At 38.9% G+C, this 25,198-nt stretch overlaps 1 protein-coding gene across 3 annotated transcripts in view; it reads left to right on the top strand.

The window, feature by feature from the left end:
- sws (patatin like phospholipase domain containing sws) overlaps window positions 1-25,198 on the top strand; it is a 469,178-nt gene that overhangs the window by 49,606 nt on the left and 394,374 nt on the right. For all 3 annotated transcript variants that reach the window (XM_090369181.1, XM_090369180.1, XM_090369179.1), the window contains exon 3: window positions 6,364-6,458. In XM_090369181.1, coding sequence (XP_090225307.1) covers window positions 6,364-6,458 — 95 coding nt within the window. The remainder of the gene's footprint in view (window positions 1-6,363; window positions 6,459-25,198) is intronic.

Genomic DNA, 25,198 nt, shown 5'->3' with positions numbered 1-25,198 from the left:
CTAAATTTAATATATGTTATCTCCTAAATATCTGTGCTTTTGTGTCAGTTTTTTATGTGTTACTATGTTTACTCTCTCACGTTGTGAACTTACTTACTAATTAAATTCTTTTCACTTGGTCGGTGCAAGCAAGAAATCACTATGCATCCAAATCCTGACCTCACGGGGTTCTTCAATCATCTTTGTTCTGCACATCTATCCTGCAACTATCCTTCCTCATTGGCATTCATCCTTCAAAAGAAAGAATGGCATCAATGGTTATTCAGACCATTCAAGGGACGTTAAGCACATTAATCAGATCTCCTTGTAGGGGCCTAGTCGCCAGATGCTGCAGTATACAGAACTGAAGGCTTTCTTGGTAAGACAACCCTTTTGTTCCCTTCATCAGTCTCATTACCCTTCTCCACACTCAATCTAGCCTACTACATCCTTTCTAAAATGCGTCTTCTAGATCTATATACGTTACTCAAAATGCCGCCTTACCCATGGCTTGTAGAAAGCGATAACCACCTCTTTATCCTTGCTAGCAAACTCGTTCGTAAACTGAGAGTTGCCTGCAACTCTCAGTTTACGAACAAGTTCCATTCCAAGAGGTTGTTCGTTATACATTTTGTTCTTTATGTATCTTGCAATCCTAAGCTTTTACGACACGGTACTTTAGCAGCCACTTTTAAAGCATTAAAATTTTCAGTGATGAAGTAAAATTCCACCTATCTGGTAATGTTAACAGACACAGTTGTATGTGGGGGATCTGAAAATCCCCACTCAGTTTTGAACATGAGTGTGATAGTCCCATGGTGAACATGTGGTGTGCACTGTCCTTGAGCCTTTTTACTTCCACGAAAGCACTGTGAATGAACTCTGCCAGTTACCTAGATATTCTTTAATTGTATGCTGCACCTCAGCACATGCAGCTACATGTGTGTTCTATCAGCAAGATGAGGACATCATTATCCTGGAACTTGCATGTGCGTGGTTTCCTCTATAAAAAACTTCCAAACTAATGGATGAGCTGGGATGGTCCCATTCCATGTCCTTTTTCCCAGATATCACACCTGTTAATTTTTTTGTATGATGCTATGCAAAGGACAGGGTATTATGCCAAAAAGTTAACATCACAGAGTTAAAAGACTGGATTGAACAGGCAGTGACTTCCATTTCTCAAGAGATGCTTCAAAACACTTGGAATAAAATTGGCTACTGTGTTAACTTTCTACATGCTACTAAAGGTGCCCATGAGACATATGGCAGGGAAGAAAAATGCATGGGATACATATAAATTAACATGTGACACAGAAGCCTATGATAGATATAAGTTGATCTGTAACCAAGTTACAAAGGAGTTTAAGCAGGCAAAGGCAGATTACGAGAAATCTTTGGCAAGAGATGTAAAGAAAAACAGCAAGAAGTTCTTTACTTATGTAAACTCTAGAAGGAAGGGGATGAATCAGATTGGTCCACTTGACATCGATGGTTCAACTGTTCATGATCCTGCTCAGGTGGCTAACAAACTAAATCAATATTTTGCATCTACATTCACACATGAGGAGTTATTCAGGAAGGGGAATGCCATAGATGAAGTAAACACTGGCAGTGAGCTAGATGATCTTGTAATAATTGAGAGTAAAGTGGAGGAGAAATTGTTGAAGATAAATACAAGAAAGGCACCTGGGGTGGATGGGATCTATCCAGTTATATTAAAGGAGGCAGCAAAGGAAGTAAGCAATCAGTTAGCATAAATTATGAGAGCTTCCTTGGACTCAGAAGAGGTACCCACAGTCTGGAGATGTGCAAATGTAACCCCAATTTACAAAGGAGGATCAAAGGCTGACACAAGTAATTATAGACCTGTGAGTTTAACTTCTGTTCCAGGAAAATTAATGGAAGCACTGGTTAAAGAAGCACTGCAGGATCATCTTGACAAGAATTCAGTTATAGCTCAGGCACAGCATGGTTTTGTTAAGGGAAGGTCTTGCCTGACCAATTTGATTGGATACTATGATGTAGTCACAAAAGAATTGGATGCAGGGAGTAACTTTTGATATTATATATTTGGATCTTAGAAAGGCTTTTGATACTGCTGCACAAATTGGAGCAGTGTGGCATTGGTGGTAAATTGTTGCTATGGATAAAGGGATGGTTGAGTGGCAGAAGACAGAGTGGTAATTAATGGACACTGCTCATCGTGGACTAATGTTATTAGTGGAGTCCCTCAGGGTTCAGTGTTGGGTCCATTGTTGTTTTCTGTATTTATAAATAATATTGATGATGGTATATCAAGCTTAATGTCCAAGTTTGCAGATGATACAAAGGTTGGCAGAGTTGTTAAGGATGCTACTGATGCTATGCTGCTGCAACAGGATCTGGAAAGGATGGGCTGAGAGGTGGCAAATGAAGTTTAACATTGACAAATGTAAAGTACTACGTATGGGAAACAGCAACCCCAGAGCAACATATCAACTCTGTGGTACTACACTGACAGTGGTAGAGAATGAAAAGGACCTGGGGGTAATTGTGCAGGCAGATATGAAGTTCTCTGAGCAGTGCAGATGGGCTGCAAGAGTAGCTCATGGTGTCTTATCAATGATATACAGGAATTTTTCTAGCAGGGATAGGGAGGTGGTTATTCCCTTGTATAAGGCAATGGTCAGGCTGCACCTTCAGTACTGTATACAGGTCTGGAGGCCTCATTTCAAGAAGCATGTAGAGCTGCTGGAACGAGTACAGAGAAGCGCAACAAGGTTAGTGAACAGAATGAAGGGTTGCTCTTACGAAGAAAGGTTCAAGTTTTGCAAATTACAGTGTCTGGAGACTAGGCACCAGCGAGGTGATCTGATAGAGGTGTGTAAAGCCTTGAATGGTTTGAGCATGCTCAATGCTGATGGGATACTGCCTCTTGTTCAGAATAATCACCTGAGAGGGCATAAATTCAAATTGAGGAAAGACAGATGTAGGATAGATGTGCGGAAATTTGCCTTTAGTCAGCGGGCAGTTGTTTGGTGGAACAGACTTCCATCCTTTGTTGTGGAAGTTGATAGCCTAAATAAATTTAAGGCTCAGGTGGACAGGTATTTTGAACGGAGGGGTGAAGTGGAAGGGGTTTTTTTTTGGCTGATGCTGCATAAGCTTGCTTTCTTGTGTCATATGCCTCTACTAATGCTAATGTAGAGGTTTACTGAAGTGCAGTTGTATGATAAGAAATTTTTTGAGTTACTTTATTAAGTGCAGCAAACCATTTTACAAACCTATTACAAGAAAATTTTAATCGAGTTTCATAATCAGATGAATGGTTTATAGACACCCTATATATTTCATAGTGTGTAAAATCATTTTATTGGAAAAGTGTGAGCGACTAAAAAATGTTTGTATCACTGACTGTTCAGTTATCCCTACTCCAGGGACATTTTACTTCACTGTTCAGAGGCAAATCTATGAATTCTGGACCTTTACGTAAAATTGCTGACCCTCCCCCAACTCATAGGGCCTTCGCTTGAATGGTGGATCTGGCAGTATGGTAGTTTTATCACTGTTGTTGCTGTTATCTGTAGTATCAAAAGTGGACTAAATCTCAGTGATTCTTGATGTATCTGTGTTTCACAGAAAGTGTGGTTTCTTGATATTAAGCATCATTTATATACAAATACGTGTCATCTATTTGTTTGTTTTCAGATTGTTTTCAGTTGCACTGTAATGCTTGAGCATTACAGTGCAACTATTAAGGTTGAAGTAGTTGTGGTACGTACTTTTGCTTTTGTATATAAGTAAGGTCAGGTCAAATGAACATAAAATCATATTTGAGGGTTTTTTCATCAAACAAAACATTCATAAACTTACGTTATCCAAACTAGCCATCCATATTAATATGGATACTAGTTGTTCTGTTGTTTTCAAAACCATTTATTTGAATTGTTGTACACTAAAATTTTAGAATCATTCCTTTTTTTTTTTAAAGTTGATATGGTTAAAATTTAGACTGTTTTCAATTTAAAGTTTAAATTTTAAACAATATTCATATGTTTATTTGTACTTTAAGCTTTGTGGTATGCCATGTTTTGGACTAAAAATGGAAAGGGGTAACTATTCAAAGACTAAGAATCAAGAAAAGTATACATATATTATGTTAAATTAGTTAAATAATTAGCTAAGGCTAGGTGGTGAACCAGTGAACCAATGTATAGTGCCCAAGTTCCACCGAAGTGGAACTTGGGCACTCACCAAAAGTATGGAAGAGAAGCTGAGAACTGTACAGTGAAGAATGGAACAAATTATATTGGGAATCAGACGGTTAGATAAGAAGAGAAACACATGGATTAGGCAGCAAACTCAAGTAAAGGACATTCTTATCAAAACTAAAAAACTAAATGAGCAGTAATACAGAAAGACAAATGATACTGAAACTGAAGAATAGCAATGGTGTACTTATGAATAGCAGAAGACTGTTATAAAAAGTTATACAAGAGCAAGGGAATGATGCCAGCAGTGGGGAAGATGGATCACAAATTAGTAACACATACAACATACCTGATATCCTTCCTGATGAGGTAGAACATGCGTTGAAGAAAATGAAGAATCAGAAAGCTCCAGGGGAAGATGAAGTTACTGTAGAGTTGTTAAAATTGGGAGGAAGAGACATGACACAAAAACTGGAAAGACTTCACAAAATACATTAGAAAAGGTGTGGTACCTAAGGAGTGGAATAATGCAATCATAGTTTTGCTGCATAAGAAAAGAGATAAATCAGAAATTGGAAATTATAGACCAATTAGCTTGTTATCCCACATCTACAAGTTGTTCACAAGGATCATTACTAACAGATTAGAAAATACTTTATGAGAATCAACCGAAAGAGCAAGCTGGCTTTAGGACAGGATTCTCAACTGTGGATCACCTTCATGTAATATCACAGCTAATGGAGAAGGCAAATGAATATAAAACACTTATGCCTGGCATTTGTGGATTATGAAAAGGCATTTGACTCCATACAGCATAAGGCAAGGTTTCGGGCACTGGAAAGACAAGGCATAGATACCCCATATATTATGATTTTGAAGAAAATATATGAGAATGCTACCTCCTTTATTAGACTAGACAAAGACAGTAATATATTTAAAATTGAGAAAGGAGTTCGACAAGGAGACACAATATCTCCGAAGTTGTTTACTGCTGCCCTTGAGGAAGCTTTCAGAAGATTAGACTGGTCGCAGAAAGGAGTCAATGCGAATGGAGAGTACCTAAACCATTTACGATTTACAGATGACATTGTGGTCATAAGCCACGATTCCAAAGAATTAGAGGAAAATCTTAATCAGTTATGCAGAGTTAGTAAGGATTTTGGACTAAAGATGAATATGGCTAAAACAAAAGTAATGATGAACAGGTATGCCACAGAAAGGGATATAATGATTGAAGGAGTAGTAATTGAAAAGGTGGAGTTATATGCTTATCTGGGACAAGTCATTAGCTGTAATAATGATAAAAATGGCTGGAAGTCATGAGAAGAATAAATTTTGAATGGATAGCATTCAGGAAATATAGTCACTGAGGAGCAATATCCCAATTTGTCTGAAACATGAAATGATGAACCAGTGTATACTCCCCACCATGACTAATGGAAGTGAAACTTGGGCACTCACCAAAAGAATGGAAGAGAAGCTGAGAACTACACAGTGAAGAATGAAATGAATTATATTGGGAATCAGATTGTTAGATAAGAAGAGGATTAGGCAGCAAACTCAAGTAAAGGACATTCTTATCACAACTAAAGAACTAAAATGGTCTTTGGCAGGACACATAGCTCGAAGACATGATGAAAGATGGACTAAGAAAATAACAGAATAGTACCCAAGAGGAGCTAAGAGAAAACCTGCAAGACAATGGAGATGGGCAGATGAAATTCATGAGTTTGTGAAATGGATGGCCATTGCACAAAACAGAAGGAACTGGAAAGTTGCTGGAGAGGCCTTCATCCTGCAGTGTATTGAAAATGGCTGATGATGAGGTGGCGAACTTTGATTCAGCTGTAAAAGGATTTGAAATTTCTTGGATAATTTGTGCCTACTTAGCTCCATTTAGCTGTGATGGAGCTAATTAGTCTATTAATGTGTGAAATTTAGTCCACTTTTGATACCACAGATAACAGCAGTGATAAAACTGTTATACTGCGAAGTCCACCACCCAGCGAAAGGCCCTATGATTTGGGGGAGGGGAGGGTTAGTAGGCTATTAATAACAGTTAAAAACAACCCAATAATTTTTATATTCAAATTTTGATTTACATTGAAATGAATGGTTTCAATTGTTGTGTTGAGATATATTTATTTATTTATTATTATTTTTAATTTAATTTATTTATTTTTTCTTTAAGTGGAAAATGTTACTGCAAGTATAATTGGACCTTCTAAACCTCGTTTTCGGAAGAGGGACAAAGTAATGTTTTATGGTAGAAAAATAATTAGAAAGGTAAAGTTGTTTTTTTTTTTTTAATTTGAATTATTAGTAAAGCAGTTAGTAAATATTAATATTATAATTCCAGTAAAAAAGTAAGTACATTACTTTTTTTTTCCCTGTGAGAAGCTGTTTGCAGTATCACACTGACTGTAAATGTGCAAATGTATTCCCAATTCACAAAGGGAGATCAAATGGTGACATGAGAAATTACAGACCTGTTAATTTAACTTCTGTTCTGGGAAAATAATGGAGTCACTGGTTAAAGAAGCATTGCAGGATCATCTACACAAGACTGCAGTAATAAATCAGACAGCATGGGTTTGTTAAGGGAAAGTCTTGTCTGATAAATTTTATTGGATACTATGTGGTCATTAAAGGAACCGGATGCAAAAAATAATTTTGATGATATATACTTGGATTTCAGAAAAGCTTTTGATACTGTTACCTATGGAAGACTACTGTACAAATTTATAATGTACAGCTGGACATTATAAAAGAAAACGCTGAATATGATAATGCCAATATCGAACCTCTGTTTACTATACAATACTTAGAAATAACACTGTCTAAAACCAAATTCTCAGGTTTTGACCTCTTAGAGGTTGAAATTATCAAAAAATTAGTAGAAATAGCACCAGACAAATTAATAGCACTATATAATAACTGTATGACAAAAGGTATATTCCCAAAAACATGTAAAAAAGCTGTGTTATGATTAATTCTCAAAAACCCCGAGAAACTCCCTACTGATCCCAAATCATATAGACCAATAGCCCTACTCCCTGTACTAGGGAAAATATTCAAAAGACTAATATATAGCAGATTAGCTCAGTACTACCCACAAACAGGTTTACATTCCAACAATCAGTATGGTTTTAAGCATGGCATCATTACGGAGGATGGTATGCACCATCTACTAATACCAGTTAAAAACTCAGGAGAAATACATGCTGGCAATCTCTATTGACTTTGCTGGGGCATTTGACTCACTCTGGTGGCCTAGTGTCCTTAGGAGACTCTGCCAGTTAAATGTCCCACAATATGCCCCACAAAGCTGTTTATTACCTCTATAAGGTAATAAACAGCTACCTTACAACAGAATTGTCTCAGTACTCACAAGGTTCCAGGAATTGACATGCCCTGTGAATAAAGGCTGGCCCACAGGATTCAATCCTTGGCTGTTTCTTCTGGTACATTGTTCTGGACGAATTTCTGGCCTTGGATCTGGGCCCCATGGAAAGCCTGGCCTTTGTAAATGATGACCTTCTTTGTAAAAGGTAACATGCAAGTGGTTGTAGAGCAAAGATCAAATGCCGCCCTCTCGCGGTTGCAGGAGTGGGCACAAATGCACATGCTCAAAATATCGCCTGAAAAAAAACAAACAAATACTTCTAAAAGGCAATATGGACATAAGAAGACGATCACTAAATTCACCATTGACAGCATGGCAATATTAAAATTTTGCATTCACCAAATTCTCCCCAAGAATTCATGAAATTGTTATACTCACTGCATTTTCATAGCCACCAGTTGTCTTTTACCAAATTGTTACATACAGTGAAATGTCGTTCACCAAATTGTCATGTACACTGAACTATCATGAACCAAATTGTCACATACAGCAAATTGTCATACAAAGTATTGTTCAACAAGTTGACATGATCCCCAAAATTAGTGAGCTTACTAATTTAGGGAAGAGCCAAATTTATTTGTATTTTTTTTATTTTTCCTCTGAACAAAAATGTCTGAATCCAAACATGTCCACTATTAATTCTTTATCTTTTAAATCTGCTCTGTTATTTCTTCATACTTTTTTTTTTTCCCTTCTTTTTTTTTTTTTTTACTGACTCTGTCTTGAGGATGGATGGATTTGTTTTGCAGCCACTTCACGCTTTTGAAAGTACAAGATCTTTTGCTGATACCATTATTTAGGTCCCAATAGTATGATATTATTGGCACCAGTACAACTTGCAGTGTCTTCTATGGGTGCAAGATTTAGTCCACCAAGGACAGGGTATTTGGTTCTTACCCAGCTCCTCATGGCATGGACAGATATTGAAAAGCTGCTTTCTGGTAGCTAAACGGCCAGAAACAACTATATAACACACACTTACATAACATATAGTACTATTGCATAACATATAGCATTATAGTCATTTCTGGCCTTTTATATGGTTTTGTATCATCACAGCGTACAACGGTGGATTTAAATTTTATGTTTAGCTCCGTGTAACATAAGACACAACAGCATTTAAATAAGTGGATTGGTGAGTTCACTGAATCTTCCCCACCCCCGTGCAGCCAGTAATGTGTATAATAGCATACTAATATTGATGCTGCAATATATCCAAACTTGGATACACTGAAAATTATTCAAGAAAAAAACTGTTGCTGCTGGATTGAGCCATCATATATCTGCAACACTAGGCCTAATATTAATCTAATATTAATAGCAATAAGGGACTAAAATCTATCCCCATCTTTGAAAATTAGTTGTTAAAACATTCACATCATTGCTGTGAAAATATTATTTTATAGATAAATATTATATATGTTAGAGTAATCTAGAAATAAAGGAAAACAAAACAAGGTAAAATAGCAGTTAATCTAGCTATTGGCTCTGAGTGTCAAACAAGTTTCCAAGTCTTTCTAGCTTGAGTACTAGTTCTTCAAAACGTTTCCTCTGTTTGCAACATTATTGCTACCTCCACTAGCAACATACTGCTCTCCTATGCTTCTGATTGCTTGGTCACTGGTTGGCACTGCTCCTGCCTCTATGTGGTGGGGCTGGTAACTTTAGGAAAAATTATCCCCCAGGGCTGAAAGGAGCAATTGTGGATTATGATCTGTGCTTGAGACTACATATTCATTTTTACTGTGGCCCATTTGAAACAGATCATGACTCATCTTAATCCAAGAAACTATGAAAAAAATGAGCATCAACAGGAATGAATATCCAACGTTACATCCTCTTACATTACATCCTCTTTCATCCAAACCTACAAATACCTTTTCACTGTTTATAATTCAGAAATGTTTAGAAAATGTAGCTGGTTCACCAAAAATGATGAAAAGACTTTGATCAGGAGATTTACTTATTGAAATAGTTAACCATTAGCACTCCCAGGCTCTACTGAAAATACCAACTTTTGGCAGAATACCTGTACAGGTTACCCCCTCATGCTATATTAACTAGTTCCAAAGGTAACATTATGGGACCTGATGAATGTGACTGAAGATGTGCTTATTCTTCAGGAATTAAAAGATCAAAAAGTCATTCAAGCAAAACAAATGATCAAAAAAGATGAACTTGTTCCTACTAGAACAAGTTCATCATCTACATTGTTCTTACTTTTGGTATGCCAACCATACCATTATATGTCAAAACTGGATACTTCATTGCAGCATATGTCCCTATAAACTCAATCCATTCAGATGCTACAGGTGTCAAAAATACGGACACTTTCAAATAGTATGCACTGCAGAAATTCTTCAATGCCCAAATTTTAAAGGCCAGCTTCCACCCCAAGCCAGCTAACTCTGGAAGATAGAGAAAAAGATTCAAAAATACCAGGTTGAAGAAAAGGTTACTTATCAGGAAGCTAGAAAGTAAGTTATATTCAATATACCAAAACTCGCTCATGCCACAACTCAGAAATACCAGTTGATGGCAACATAAATGGTTGTCACTGTACCCCCAAACATGTTAATTGCTGATTAAGCTCAATTTGTACCCTCATTGCCACAGCAGACACCTACAGAGCAATGTAAAATGAATTGTGCTAGCAATGCTAACAGTCTCCACAACTGCTTCTTGAGACTCTGCCAAAAAACTGTAAAATTGAAATCAGTCCCACCTAAGACAGGCCAATTGTGCTCATCAAATATAGATATCAATGTTGGTACCCTTTAAGATGAACAAATCTTAGATCTGTATACTAAAGATTATGTGGATTTTGGATGTCTTGTCTTTCTAAAAAAAGAAAAGATGAAACTAGATCGGCACAAACATGCTAGATATAAGATACAAAAAACAGTTAGAACCACACACACACAATTTCTAAAACCAAATAATGCAGAACATTATACACTGGATAACATTATATATTGGTCTATGCAGCAGTATATATGATCTGATCAAACATTACTGTACAGTAAGCAACTGCCTGCAAGAAATTGAGCCCAGTGATTAAAAACTGTATTATCTATTAACAAGACAAATATACTAACACAACAATTCTTGCCATTGTTGTTGATAACAAGGTGCCTGCCAAACATTCTCACTGCAAACCACATTAGAGGCTATAGCTTTACATGTTACTTTGAGTTTTATGTTAAATATAGTCTATATATATCTTTTTCCAAAGAATTTACTTTGAAAGATCTGGAGGATCTTATTATTCAGCTTCTGCCTCCTTTCTGCATATTGAGGATTTTAACAAGCACTGGCCCTGAGTGCCAAGCATTTTTCTCTGTGCGATTTATAAAGTGCTCTCCGAAAACAATGTAGTTTTATTTCTTTTCTCCTGTGATTTTCTCCTCTTTTGTTCGCATTAAGTGGTTTTTTGCTTGCAAAGTCAGAAGTAAAAACCCAGAAAGGGAATCCACCTTTCTTTTCTTAGTCTTTGTATCAAATACTAACCACTCTACTAACTTCAATATCCGCTTGATCACTGGTGGCGCAGCTCCTGCCTCCATGTGGCGGGGCTGGTAACCTGGGGGAAAATCCATCCCTTGGGGCTAAACGTGGAAATATGTCAGTTTCCATTTCCAAGCAGAAATGGAAACTGACGTATTTCCACGCTTAGAGCCCAAGAGCTCTGAACATGACAATGACACAGACTATGACTTCTCTCTTTCAAAGAGACTTAAAAAAGACACTAGGAAGCAGAAATCTCCAGCTTTCCTCATAATACACTTTGTCATCCTAACCTGTGAACAAGCTCTCACCTTTCATCATCCAGAGATGCCTAAAAAATGCTGCAGGTTCACAAAAAATGGTTAAATGTCTCCAATCAGGAGATTTACTAGAGACACACCTTACTCAAGACATTGTGAGTTACTACTACAACTTACTTTTTTAAGCGTAATACTGATTCAGGTTACCCCACACAACACACTGGATTCTTCCAAGGGAGTGATCTCTGAATGGGATCTATTAAATGTTTCTGAGGAAGAAATTGTCCAGGAGCTAAAAGATCAAAATGTGTCTCATGCAAAACGTATCATGATCAGAAAAGATGGCAACTTAACTCCCACGTGAAACATAATCTTGACTTTCAGTACTCCAAATCTACCGGGTTCTGTCAAAGCAGGTTACTTGAATTGCCGCATTAGGCCATATATCTCAAATCTGCTCAGATGTTATAAATGTCAAAAGTTTGGCCATTCTCAGACAGCATGCCGTGGAGACACTATATGTCCGAACTGCAGCTGCAAAAATCACACACAAGCAGAATGCAAAGCTCCAACACAGTGTCCTAATTATAGTGGCACACATTCAGCTTACTCCAAAGACTGTGAACTATGGAAGGTAGGAAAAAAAATACAAAAATATAAAATTGAAAATAAAGTCTATTATCAAGAAGCGAAAAAACAGATCACCTTAAGTATGCCAAAATGCACTTATGCTTATACCATTCTCAGACAAGAATCAGTGGCATGTCAGACTGAAGTAGCCATCTCTCCAAAAATATCAATATCAGACTGGGCACAATCAGTACTCTTGGTCCAGCCTCCATCTAAACCAAATTCAATAGACCAAAGCAATAACACGCCACTCACAATTCCAACCCAGAGACCTCTGCATTGTCAGGTAGCAGAAAATTTGCAAAGGTCGTATTCTGCTGAGATGAAAGTATCATGCCTAACAAGCATGGATACAGATGATACTATCGGTCAAGAAGAACTACTTGAAATACATGCAGAAAATGATATGGATGATAGCAATGAATCAGGACGTCCCACTTTTCCCTGAAAAGAAAAACCAAAACCAGACCGTCATAAACAATCAACTTATAAAAAGCAGTCAGATACATCTTCCACGAACAAAACCAAATAATGGAACATGTCATTCAATGCAATTGTAGAGGTTTTCGCAGCAACATTGATGATATCAATGAACTAATTCACTGCTTCAATCCTGTTGCCATGTGCCTACAGGAAACCAACTTGATGCTCCAAGTTTCCACTACAGTCAAAAATTACATTATCTACAGACAAGATAGGTCTGACACTAATAGTGCTCATGGAGAAGTAGCCATCCTGTTGGACTCAAGAGTTCCCTCCAGATGCATTCCATTGCAGACCTCTTTAGAAACTGTTGCCACACGCATAGAAATTGGAATCATTGTTACATTGGTCTCAATTTATCTTCCACCTAATCATCCATATTCTATTCAGGAAATCGAAGATCTTGTGTTGCAACTACCAGTTCCTGTCTGTCTACTAGGTGACTTTAATGCTCGCCACCCATTATGGGGTTCTTCCAGCTTAGACAGGCGTGGAAAGTTTGTTGAAATGTTGATAGATAGACAGGATTTAACATTGTCGAATACTGGCTCTCCTACCTATGTTCATTTTCCTAACGGATCAACCTCTACAATAGACCTTTCCATTTGTTCTCCAGTGCTCTATCCAAGTATCCAGTGGGTAACTCTTAACGACCCTCACAACAACGATCATTTCCCAATAATATGCAAAGTTCAAACTTCCTGTTCATTACCAACAGACAATCCAGTAAATTGGAAATTTCCACAGACTGACTGGATAAAATATAGCATGCTTGTCTCGTTCGACAACCATATCATACAGTGCTCTACTATCAACCGTGTTACTGAACATATAACAAACCAAATTCTAACAGCTGCAATTCCACAAAACAAAGTCAGGAAAAGGCAAATTAAATTATTGGTGGAACGAAGAGTGCAACATCAATTCTACAAACATCCAACCACTTCCAATCTTATTAATTTTAAGTGACTTAGAGCAAGAGCCCGTTATATCAGATGGAAAGCAAAAAAATAATCTTGGATTAAATTCGCTTCCTCAGTTAATAAAAATACAGACATCAGACTGATCTGGAATAAGATAAAATTGTTAAATGGCAAAATTCCTCCAACATCTACTCCACTAATTAACTGGAATGGACAGGAACTCTCTACTCCTGCAGAAATTGCAAATGCACTAGGATCTGTATTTTCTCAGTTGTCCTCCTCAACTGCTTATGACCAATCATTTCAAAAAATTAAAGGTGTAACTGAAAAATCCAAACTGAATTTCACTGACAGACGTGCACTAATGTATAATCAACCATTTACCATGGTTGAACTGCAGCGTGCTCTTACCAACACAAGGAACAGTGCCGCTGGCCCTGATGGGATATTTTATATAATGCTCAAAAATTTAGATCCAAAGTCACACTCATCACTGCTGTTCTTCTTCAATCAAATATTCACTGAACATACATACCCAAGCTCCTGGCTATCCCAAAACTTGGTAAAGACTATTCTGTCCCTCAAAACTACAGACCAGTTTCACTTGCCAGCTGCCTGAGCAAAACCCTCAAAAAAATGATTCACCACCGTCTGACTTGGTATCTTGACTCCCAAAATTTAATAACAATCAATTTGGATTCGGAAAAAATCGATCATTATTGGACCTTATGATTAAAGCCGAAACAAACATCAGAAATGCATTCATCAAAAAAGGAGCATCTCGTTATGGTCTGTCTGGATATTGAGAAAGCCTTTGACACCACATGGTGTTTCAGTATTTTAAAGGATCTACATTCTCTTGGCCTGAGAGGAAATTTGCCATCTTTCAACCAAAATTTCTTAGAACAAAGATCTTTTCAAGTTCGTTATCGGGGAACTCTCTAAAAACTTTGTTCAGGAAGAAGGAATCCCTCACTGGTCCGTTCTCAGCGCCACTCTATTCGCAGTTAGAGTTAATCACTTAACTGAACTTATTCCGAAAACAGTGGACTCATAACTTTATGCCGATGATCTCACAATTTCCTGCCACTCTCAAAACATGAACTACATTGAGAGACAATTGCAGATATCAATAAATCAGATCCAGATTTGGATGACACAAAATGGTTACAGACTATCCAGCCAGAAATCTACTGCCATTCATTTCTGTACCATACGTAAAATGCATCCTGATCCTGAACTCCAATTAGATAACCATCCTATTCCAATAGCAAATAGTATTCGTCTGATTGGCTTAATTTTTGACAGTAAGTTAAACTATTAAAAACACACTGAACATCTCCAGACAGTTTGCCAAAAAAAAATGAACATACCCAGAGCCTTATCAGCAATAACCTGGGGAGCAGATCGTTACACCTTGCTTCACTTATATAGATCCATAATTAGATCTCGTCTGGACTATGGCACACCTGTCTTCGATTCTGCTAGGGAAAGTGCCTTATCTCGTCTCAACCCTATTCAACATTCAGCTCTAAGAATAGCTCTAGGTGCGTTCAGAACATCTCCAGTGCAAAGCCTCTATGTCAAAGCCTACGAAGCTCCTCTAAACATCAGAAGAAAGATGTTATTACCGAACTACACAACCAAGATCCAAAGCCAGTCGACTCATCCTAATTGGTCAATATTTAATGATCTGCCACTCACGACCTTTTATAGAAACAAACCACAAGCAACTAGGCCTGCAGGTATTAGGTTAATGGAACTAGCAGAAAACTGGAATATATAACTCATTAAAGTCCATCGAGTACCTATAGATCACTTTCCTTCATGGTCTGTCATCATGCTGTGTTGTGACAATTATTTCCACCAATGGGGGAAACACTCTTTAACGGGTTTTAACATCCAGCAGCTGCACATTGCACATTACAATGTTATCCCAACTTCGGAAAATATATATACTGATGGTTCAAAGTCCAAGAATGGATCAGTTGCAACAGTGGTATTCCATGACACTATCACTTCTGTGTCACTTCCGACAGAATGCAGTAGTTACCACTGAATTATATGCCATAAAGCTTGCTCTGAAAAACATTTTCCATCTCTCAATCGAAAAGAGCCTAGTCTTCACAGACTCGCAAAGTGCCCTTTGGTCTGTCATCATGCTGTGTTGTGACAATTATTTCCACCAATGGGGGAAACACTCTTTAACGGGTTTTAACATCCAGCAGCTGCACATTGCACATTACAATGTTATCCCAACTTCGGAAAATATATATACTGATGGTTCAAAGTCCAAGAATGGATCAGTTGCAACAGTGGTATTCCATGACACTATCACTTCTGTGTCACTTCCGACAGAATGCAGTAGTTACCACTGAATTATATGCCATAAAGCTTGCTCTGAAAAACATTTTCCATCTCTCAATCGAAAAGAGCCTAGTCTTCACAGACTCGCAAAGTGCCCTATTAGCAATGCAAAAGATTTCCCCATCTACTCATCTGTTACTACAGCTAATCAGATCAGAGTTGATTCGTCTCAGAGATCATTGGCAAAATGTTGTCTTCTGCTGGATCCCAGGCCATACTGGAATACCAGGAAACGAAATTGCAGATGATGCTGCCAAGCATCCATCCAGCACATCCCCAATGAATTTTCTGGTCCCGTTCAGTGATTATAAAATGTATATATGAAATATATGTAAGAAACGATGGACACTACAGTGGCAAACGCATATTCATAACAAACTCCTTGAAATTAAACCTGTACCGCAATTATGGGCCTCCAATTTTCGCACAAACAGACAAGAGGTTGTCCTGGCCAGAGCCTGAATAGACCACACCCATTTGACCCATCTATTTCTGTTATCAGGTAATGACCCTCCACAGTGTTCACATTGCCACAGGCCACTCACAATAAAACACATACTCCTGGAATGCACCTTGTATAACAACTCCCATCTAATTTCATTCACTTCTCTCTCACACTTACAGGAATTGTCACTTCGCCATATCATAGGCGAAAAATCAAACCTCACAGAATTTTTTTTCTTTCTGAAATGAATAGGTTTATATAACCGTATCTAACTGCTTTCATAGAAGCAGTTAGGTACGGTATCTAACTGCTTCCATTAACTACTAATAGGTGCAATATGGCCTAAGTAGCCTTTGCACCAGACAAATCCAAGCACAAAAACAACTTAACAAGCACCATCCTATGTGGAGATCTTCCCAGCTGGATACACGAGGAAAACATATTGAAACAATCCTTGACAAGAAGAATCTGACATTATTAAACACTGGTGCTGACACTTATATCTACTTTCCCACAGGAACATCTACTGCTATAGATCTTTCAATATGTTCTCAAAAACTGTTCTCAATCATTCAGTGAGAACTTTTAGATAATCCACTGAACAGTGACCATTACCTGATTATTTGAAAATTGCAAACAAATAGAACCTTGCATGTAGACAGAATTGTTGCATAAAATGGAAATTCTCCAAGAAAAATTGGAACATGTTTGCCACTGCTATTTCCTTTGATGACTAAGTCATCAAACGCCAGCCTATTGATGAGGTTACTAATCATTATAACACAGATAATTACAGCTGAAAACTATACACGCTGTGATGCTAAAAAAGAGCAGAATGAAGAATGGCATCTGTTTGGCAAGTACCCAAAAATTGACAACCTGAATAATTTCAGGAAACTAAGATATGTTATGTATGGAATAAAGCATAAAGACTTGTGGATCTGATTTGCTTCAACAAAGAGTACAGACAGTAGAAAAATTTGGAACAAAATCAAAAAACAATGGTAAATCCCTCATGGTATTCTAAGATGCTAATGGTAAAGACCTTTCCTCTCCATTGGAAATTGCAAGTGCCCTGGAAGAATCCTTTGCTCAAATCTCAGCCACATAAGCATATGATTCAGTCTTTAAGAAGAAGCCAACACTGATTGGTATAATCTGAACTTTTATACAGTGCCTCTTCCATACAACTGACCTTTTATAATTTTTAATCAGCAAACAGTGCATATGGACCTGATGGGATATATTATCTTATGCTTCAGCACTATGAAAAAAAAAAAGTTCTGAATTCATTACTGATGTATTCTCAGGAGGCTACTACCCTCATTCTTGATGCCACTCAATATTCTTGGCCTTTCCTAACCTTGGAAATGATCAGTCAGATCCACAAAACTATTGACCAGTATTTCTTAGCAGTTGTCTTGGTAACATGTTAAAAATGATTCACAATCGATTTGTCCAGTATCTAAATCTTGGTCAGTGATAAATAAGAACCAGTACAGCTTCCATCAATGTTAGACCCTATGATCAAGGCAGAATCCAACATATGGAATGCTTTTATTTGAAATTAACATCTTGTCATGGTTTGTGAGTACATTGAAGAAGCCTTTGATACCACCTTGTGCTATAAAATTCAAAATCTGTAAGCTGCAGCACTTAGATCAGTTGCCACTAATCATACAGAACTTTTCAAGTGCATTACTATAATGCTCTATCCTGAATATTTGTCCAAGAAGAAAGCGATCCCACAGGGATCACTTCTTAGTGCCATACTCTTTGCGGTTACGATAAACAATGTAACACAGAACATTCCAGTTAATGTTGACACCTATCTATATGCAGATGACCTTACAATATCATGCTACTCACAAAATATGCACTCTAATTGAACAAAAACTTCAACTCTCAGTAAACAAATTAGTTATGGGCATTCCACAATGGATATTGCCTTCTGCATCAAAAGCATGTTAGGATACCAGGAAACGAGAATGTAGGTCAAGCAGCAAGGCACCCCACTGGCTTTGATTCCATGTCAGTTCCCTATACTGATTACAAGACAATCATACAATGGATATGTACTGACATGTGATCTCAAACATGGTTCACGTAAACGTATAAGAAGCTTAGCATTAGTAGAGGCATTTGATGCAAGAAAGCAAGCTTATGCAGCATCAGCCAACCACTTCCACTTCACCCCTCTGTTCATTCAAAATACCTGTCCAGCTGAGCCTTAAACTTATTTAGGCTATCAACTTCCACGACAAGGGATGGAAGTCTGTTCCACCAACCAACCACCCGCTGGCTAAAGGCAAATTTTCGCACGTCTATCCTACATCTGTCTTTCCTCAATTTGAATTTATGCCCTCTCAGGTGATTATTCTGAGCGAGAGGAAGAATCCCATCAGCATTGAGCATGCTCAGACCATTCAAGGCTTTATACACCTCTATCAGATCACCTCGCTGGTGCCTAGTCTCCAGACACTGTAATTTGCAAAACTTAAGCCTTTCTTCGTAAGAGCACCCCTTTGTTCCATTCACTAATCTTGTTGCCCTTCTCTGTACTTGTTCCAGCAGCTCTACATCCTTCTTGAAATGAGGTCTCCAGACCTGTATACAGTACTCTAGGTGTGGCCTGACCATCGCCTTATACAATGGAATAATCACCTCCTTATCCCTGCTGGAAAAATTCCTGTATATCATTGACAATACTCCATGAGCTACTCTTGCAGCCCGTCTGCACTGCTCAGAGAACTTCATATCTGCCTGCACAACCACCCCCAAGTCCCTTTCATTCTCTACCACTGTCAGTGTAGTACCACAGAGTTGATACGTTGCTCTGGGGTTGCTGTTTCCCATGTGTAGTACTTTACATTTATCAATGTTAAACTTCATTTGCCACCTCTCAGCCCATCTGCTCAACCTTTCCAGATCCTGTTGCAGCAGCATAGTGTCAGTAGTGTCCTTGACAACCCTGCCAACCTTTGTATCGTCTGCAAACTTGGACATTAAGCCCGATATACCATCATCAATATCATTTATAAATACAGAAAACAATAATGGACCCAACACTGAGCCCTGAGGGACTCCACTAATAACATCAGTCCACGATGAGCAGTGTCCATTGATTACCACTCTCTGTCTTCTCCCCCTCAACCACCCCTTTATCCATAGCAGCAATTTGCCTCCAATGTCACACTGCTCCAATTTGTGTAGCAGTCTTCCATGTGCAACAGTATCAAAAGCCTTTCTAAGATCCAAGTATATAATATCAAAGTTGTTCCCTGCATCCAGTTCTTTTGTGACTGCATCATAGTATCCAATCAAGTTGGTCAGGCAAGACTTCCCCTTAACAAAACCATGCTGTGTCTGAGCTATAACTGAAGTCTTGTCTAAATGATCCTGCAGTGCTTCTTTAACCAGTGCCTCCATTAATTTTCCTGGAACAGAAGTTAAGCTCACAGGTCTATAATTACTTGTGTCAGCCTTTGTGAATTGGGGTCACATTTGCACATTTCCAGTCTATGGGTACCTCCCCTGAGTCCAAGGAAGCTCTCATAATTATGGCTAAGGGTTTGCTTACTTCCTTTGCTGCCTCCTTTAATATAACTGGATAGATCCCATCCACCCCGGGTGCCTTTCTTGTGTTTATCTTCAACAGTTTCTCCTCCACTTTACTCCCAGTTATTTCAAGATTCTGTAGCTTACTGCTAGAGTTGAATACACCTCTGGCATTCCCCTCGCTGAATAACTCCTCATGTGTGAATGTCGATGCAAAATATTCATTTAGTTTGTTAGCTACCTGAGCAGGATCATCAACACTTGACCCATCAATATCAAGGGGACCAATCTGATTCATCCCCTTCCTTCTAGAGTTTACATAAGTAAAGAACTCTTTGCTGTTTTTCTTTGCATCCCTTGCCAAGGATTTCTCGTAATCTGCCTTCGCCTGCCTAACCTCCTTTGTAACTTGGTTGCATATCAACTTGTATCTATCATAGGCTTCTGTGTCATGTGTTAATTTGTATGTATCCCATGCATTTTTCTTCTCTGCCATGTGCCTCATTAGTTCATCTGACATCCATTTTGGCCTAAACCTTGAACAATATTTCTTAGTTGGTATGTAAAGCCTAGTAGCTTCCAAGATAAGTTCTTTGAATGCTTCCCATTTTGAATTTACTGTTGGTAACATCATCAGTTGGTCCCACTGTATAGAATTTAAATACTGTCTCAGTCCATCGTAGTCGCCTTTACGGAAGCAATAACCCTTCCCTTTACCCCTAATGGTAGTTACCTCTTTGAGTAAATCCCACTTCAGCACACTGTGATCACTGCCACCTAGTGGTTCATTTATCTGCAGATTCTTAATGCATGAAGAATCACTGCTGAAAATCAAATCAAGAGTATTACTCCCTCTAGTTGCCTCCCGAACATGCTGATGTAGAAAACAATCATCCAATAAATCCACAAAAGTCCTGCTAGTGTGTGAGTAACCAGCCCCCAAATTCCAGCTCAACTGATGATGTTACCAACAGCAAACTCAAAATGGGATGCATTCAAGGAACTAATCTTGGTGGCTACCAGGCTTTACATACCAACTAAGAAATATTGTTCAAGGTTTAGGCCTAAATGGTTGTCAGATGGACTAATGAGACATGTGGCAGAGAAGAAAAATAAAATGCATGGGATACATACAAATTAATGGGTGACATGGAAGCCTATGATAGATATAAGTTGGTCTGTAACCAAGTCACAAAGGAGATTAGGCAGGCAAAGGCAGACTACGAAAAATCCTTGGCAAAGGATGCAAAGAAAAACAGAAAGGAGTTCTTTACATACTTGAACTCGAGAAGGAAAGGGATGAATCAGATTGGTCCACTGGATATTGATGGTTCAACAGTTGAGGATCCTGCTCAGGTGGCTAACAATCTAAACGAGTATTTTGCATCTACATTCACGCATGAGGAGTTATTCAGGAAGGAGAATGTGGTAGGTAAAGTAAACATTGGCAGTGAGCTGGATGATTTTGTAATAACTGAGAGGAAAGTGGAGGAGAGATTGTTGAGGATAAACATAAAAAAGGCACCTGGGGTGGATGGGATCTATCCAGTTATATTAAAGGAGGCAGCAAAGGAAGTATGCAAACCCCTAGCCATAATTATGAGAGCTTCTTTGGACTCAGGGGAGGTACCCATAGACTGGAGATGTGCAAATGTAACCCCAATTCACAAAGGAGGATCAAAGGCTGACACAAGTAATTATAGACCTGTTAGTTTAACTTCTGTTCCAGGTAAATTAATGGAGGCACTGGTTAAAGAAGCACTGCAGGATCATCTAGACAAGAATTCAGTTATAGCTCAGACGCAGCATGGTTTTGTTAAGGGCAGGTCTTGCCTGACCAATTTGATTGGATACTATGATGTAGTCACAAAAGAACTGGATGCAGGGAATAACTTTGATATTATATATTTGGATCTTAGAAAGGCTTTTGATACTGTTGCACATGGAAGACTGCTGCACAAATTGGAGCAGTGTGGCATTGGAGGCAAATTGCTGCTATGGATAAGGGGATGGTTGAGTGGCAGAAGACAGAGTGGTAATCAATGGACACTGCTCAACGTGGACTAATGTTATTAGTGGAGTTCCTCAAGGTTCAGTGTTGGGTCCATTGTTGTTTTCGGTGTTTATGAATGATATTGATGATGGGATATCAAGTTTAATGTCTAAGTTTGCAGATGATACAAAGGTTGGCAGGGTCGTTAAGGACACTACAGACGCTATGCTGCTGCAACAGGATCTGGAAAGGTTGAACAGATGGGCTGAGAGGTGGCAAATGAAGTTTAACATTGACAAATGTAAAGTACTACATATGGGTAACAGTAACCCCAGAGCAATGTATCAACTCTGCGGTACTACACTGACAGTGGTGGAGAATGAAAAGGACCTGGGGGTAATTGTGCAGGCAGATATGAAGTTCTCTGAGCAGTGCAGACGAGCTGCATGAGTAGCTCATGGTGTCTTGTCAATGATATACAGGAATTTTTCTAGCAGGGATAAGGAGGTGATCATTCCCTTGTATAAGGCAATGGTTAGGCCACATCTTGAGTACTGTATACAGGTCTGGAGGCCTCATTTCAAGAAGGATGTAGAGCTGCTGGAACGGGTACAGAGAAGGGCAACAAGATTAGTAAATGGAACAAAGGGTTGCTCTTACGAAGAAAGGCTTAAGTTTTGCAAATTACAGAGTCTGGAGACTAGGCACCGGCGAGGTGATCTGATAGAGGTGTATAAGGCTTTGAATGGTTTGAGCATGCTCAATGCCAACGGGATTCTTCATCTTTCTCAGAATAATCACCTCAGAGGGCATAAATTCAAATTGAGGAAGGACGGATGTCGGATAGATGTGCGGAAATTTGCCTTTGGCCAGCGGGTGGTTGGTTGGTGGAACAGACTCCCATCCCTTGTGGTGGAGGTTGATAGCCTAAACAAATTTAAAGCTCAACTGGACAGGTATTTCGAACGAACGGAGGGGTGAAATGGGAGAGGGTGTTTTTTTTTTTTTTTTGGCTGATGCTGAATAAGCTTGCTTTCTTGCATCATATGCCTCTGCTAATGCTAATGTCACACCAAACTGACTCCACACTGCACTGTCCAGCGATGTCGACTGGCTTCACTTCCTTGGTTTTTATGTGTTTCTTAACTAATAACATAACCCCTCTTCCCTTCCTATCCTGTCTATCCTTTCTGTAGATGTTGTACTCCCCAAATTGCAGTTCTGCATCCCTTATATCTGTGTGACACCACATCTCTGATATCCCAACAATATCTGCCTTCGATGTTTTGAGCAATACCTCAAATTCATTAAATTTATTTACTAAACACCTAGCATTGGTGTACACGCAAGTATACCTGCACCTGTTTCTATTCTTAGCTACTCTAACACAACCCATGTGTTTACTTGTACCGCAATGGCTCCCAGCAGTCTCTGAAATACCATGCATCTTGTTTTTCAGGCTTCTGCTCATTCTAATAGAAGCAGTGCAAGAATCTCTTTCACCTCTGCCAGTGGCTACTGTCAATCTATTGGTCTTTGTCTCCCCCCAAGCTAGCAGTTTTCCGACTCACCTAACACTGCCTCGATAGCATCAGCAAATATTCTTGCACCCTTTCTATTTAAGTGTATCCCATCCCTGTAGAAGCAATCTCTCCTGTTAACAAGTACAGTCCAGGCTGGAAAAAATTCTACCCCTTGAGCCTTGCACAATCTTTCCAGGGCCGAATTGATCGACAAGGCTCTCATCATATACTCCCTCCTATCGTGTCTGGGCAGAATTGCAGACACTTTCAAATTCAACCCTAATTCTCGGCTTTTGTTCAACAGTGACCTGTACTTGTTAAGTAATTCTGCCGGTCTCCTACTCTTAATATTATTAGTGCCAACGTGTACAACTATATCACCTTTTGTGCCCTTAAAAGATGATATTCGCTCTACAACGTCATCAACCTTTGCCCCTGGCAGACATACCCTGGTCCTGTTCCACCTATCTTTTTTACAAAGCATGTTCCCCGTTTCCCTGACAATAGAGTCACCAACAACTACTAGTTCCTTCGGGACCAGCGCATTCTGCCTTAGGGGTTGTCTCTGTGTCACACGATGCCCAAGTGCAAGCTCTGGCGTTGATGTGGGCAGCTGAGAGCTTGATGGGCCCCTCAATTTAGTTTCTTCGAGGGCATCCACCCTGTCCTTCAAGCTCTCATATAGGCCCACAAGAACGCAGAGTTGTTGCCTGATATCGATACACTCCTTGCATCGCGCACACACAAAGACATCCCCCTTGGCAGTATCATGTCCCGTACCCGATTGCTCTGCAAACATCAAGCAAACAGTGCATTTTATAAGGCTGTGAGTCAGAGGACAACTGCCCCCCTCAGTTCTGCTCTGAGCCACAGCACTTCCATTAGCTTGAGCCTTTTGCTTTGCTGCTCTGGTCTGAGTCATGATTCTATTAATTTATTAATTAATTATGTTATGTTATTAATTATATTACGTTTGTAATCTAAGTTGTTATATGTATTTATTTAAACGTACAATTTAACTGCTAACGAAGTTCAACTAACGCTATCTAGTACGGTATATAACCTACAGTATATCTAGTACGGTATCACAATGGCGGGAAAGTTACTAACGGTAACGGTAGTTACGAACACGTGGAAACCATTACCGATACTTTTACAAGGCCGAGTAAAGAATAAATACACCAAATTAATCAAATCACAAAATAATGTTATACTACTAAATTTAAATCAAAAGTTTTAGAAAAACAATAATTTCAAATCAATAAATAAGAAAAATCCACTTAGCGGCTTTGAACACGACCGTCACTAGTAGCCTCGTTAAACCCTTCTCTGTACTCGTTCCAGCAGCTCTACGTCCTTCTTGAAATGAGGCCTCCAGACCTGTATACAGTACTGTACGTGTGGCCTGACCATTGCCTTATACAAGGGAATAATCACCTCCTTATCCCTGCTAGAAAACTTCCTATATATCATTGACAATACACCATGAGCTACTCTTGCAGCCTGTCTGCACTGCTCAGAGAACTTCATATCTGCCTGCACAACCACCCCCAGGTCCCTTTCATTCTCTACCACTGTCAGTGTAGTACCACAGAGTTGATACGTTGCTCTGGGGTTGCTGTTTCCCATGTGTAGTACTTTACATTTGTCAATGTTAAACTTCATTTGCCACCTCTCAGCCCATCTGCTCAACCTTTCCAGATCCTGTTGCAGCAGCATAGTGTCAGTAGTGTCCTTGACAACCCTGCCTACCTTAGTATCGTCTGCAAACTTCGACATTAAGCTTGATATACTATCATCAATATTATTTATAAATACAGAAAACAATAATGGACCCAACACTGAGCCCTGAAGGACTCTACTAATAACATTAGTCCACGACGAGCAGTGTCCATTGATTACCACTCTGTCTTCTCCCCCTCAGCCACCCC

This window comes from Mastigoproctus giganteus, chromosome 3, assembly GCF_048544385.1.
Source record: "Mastigoproctus giganteus isolate SK-2022 chromosome 3, ASM4854438v1, whole genome shotgun sequence".
In the NCBI taxonomy this organism is placed as follows: Eukaryota; Metazoa; Arthropoda; class Arachnida; order Uropygi; family Thelyphonidae; genus Mastigoproctus; species Mastigoproctus giganteus.
Note: the sequence above shows the minus strand (reverse complement) of the source record. Positions and strands in the feature narration are given on the sequence as shown.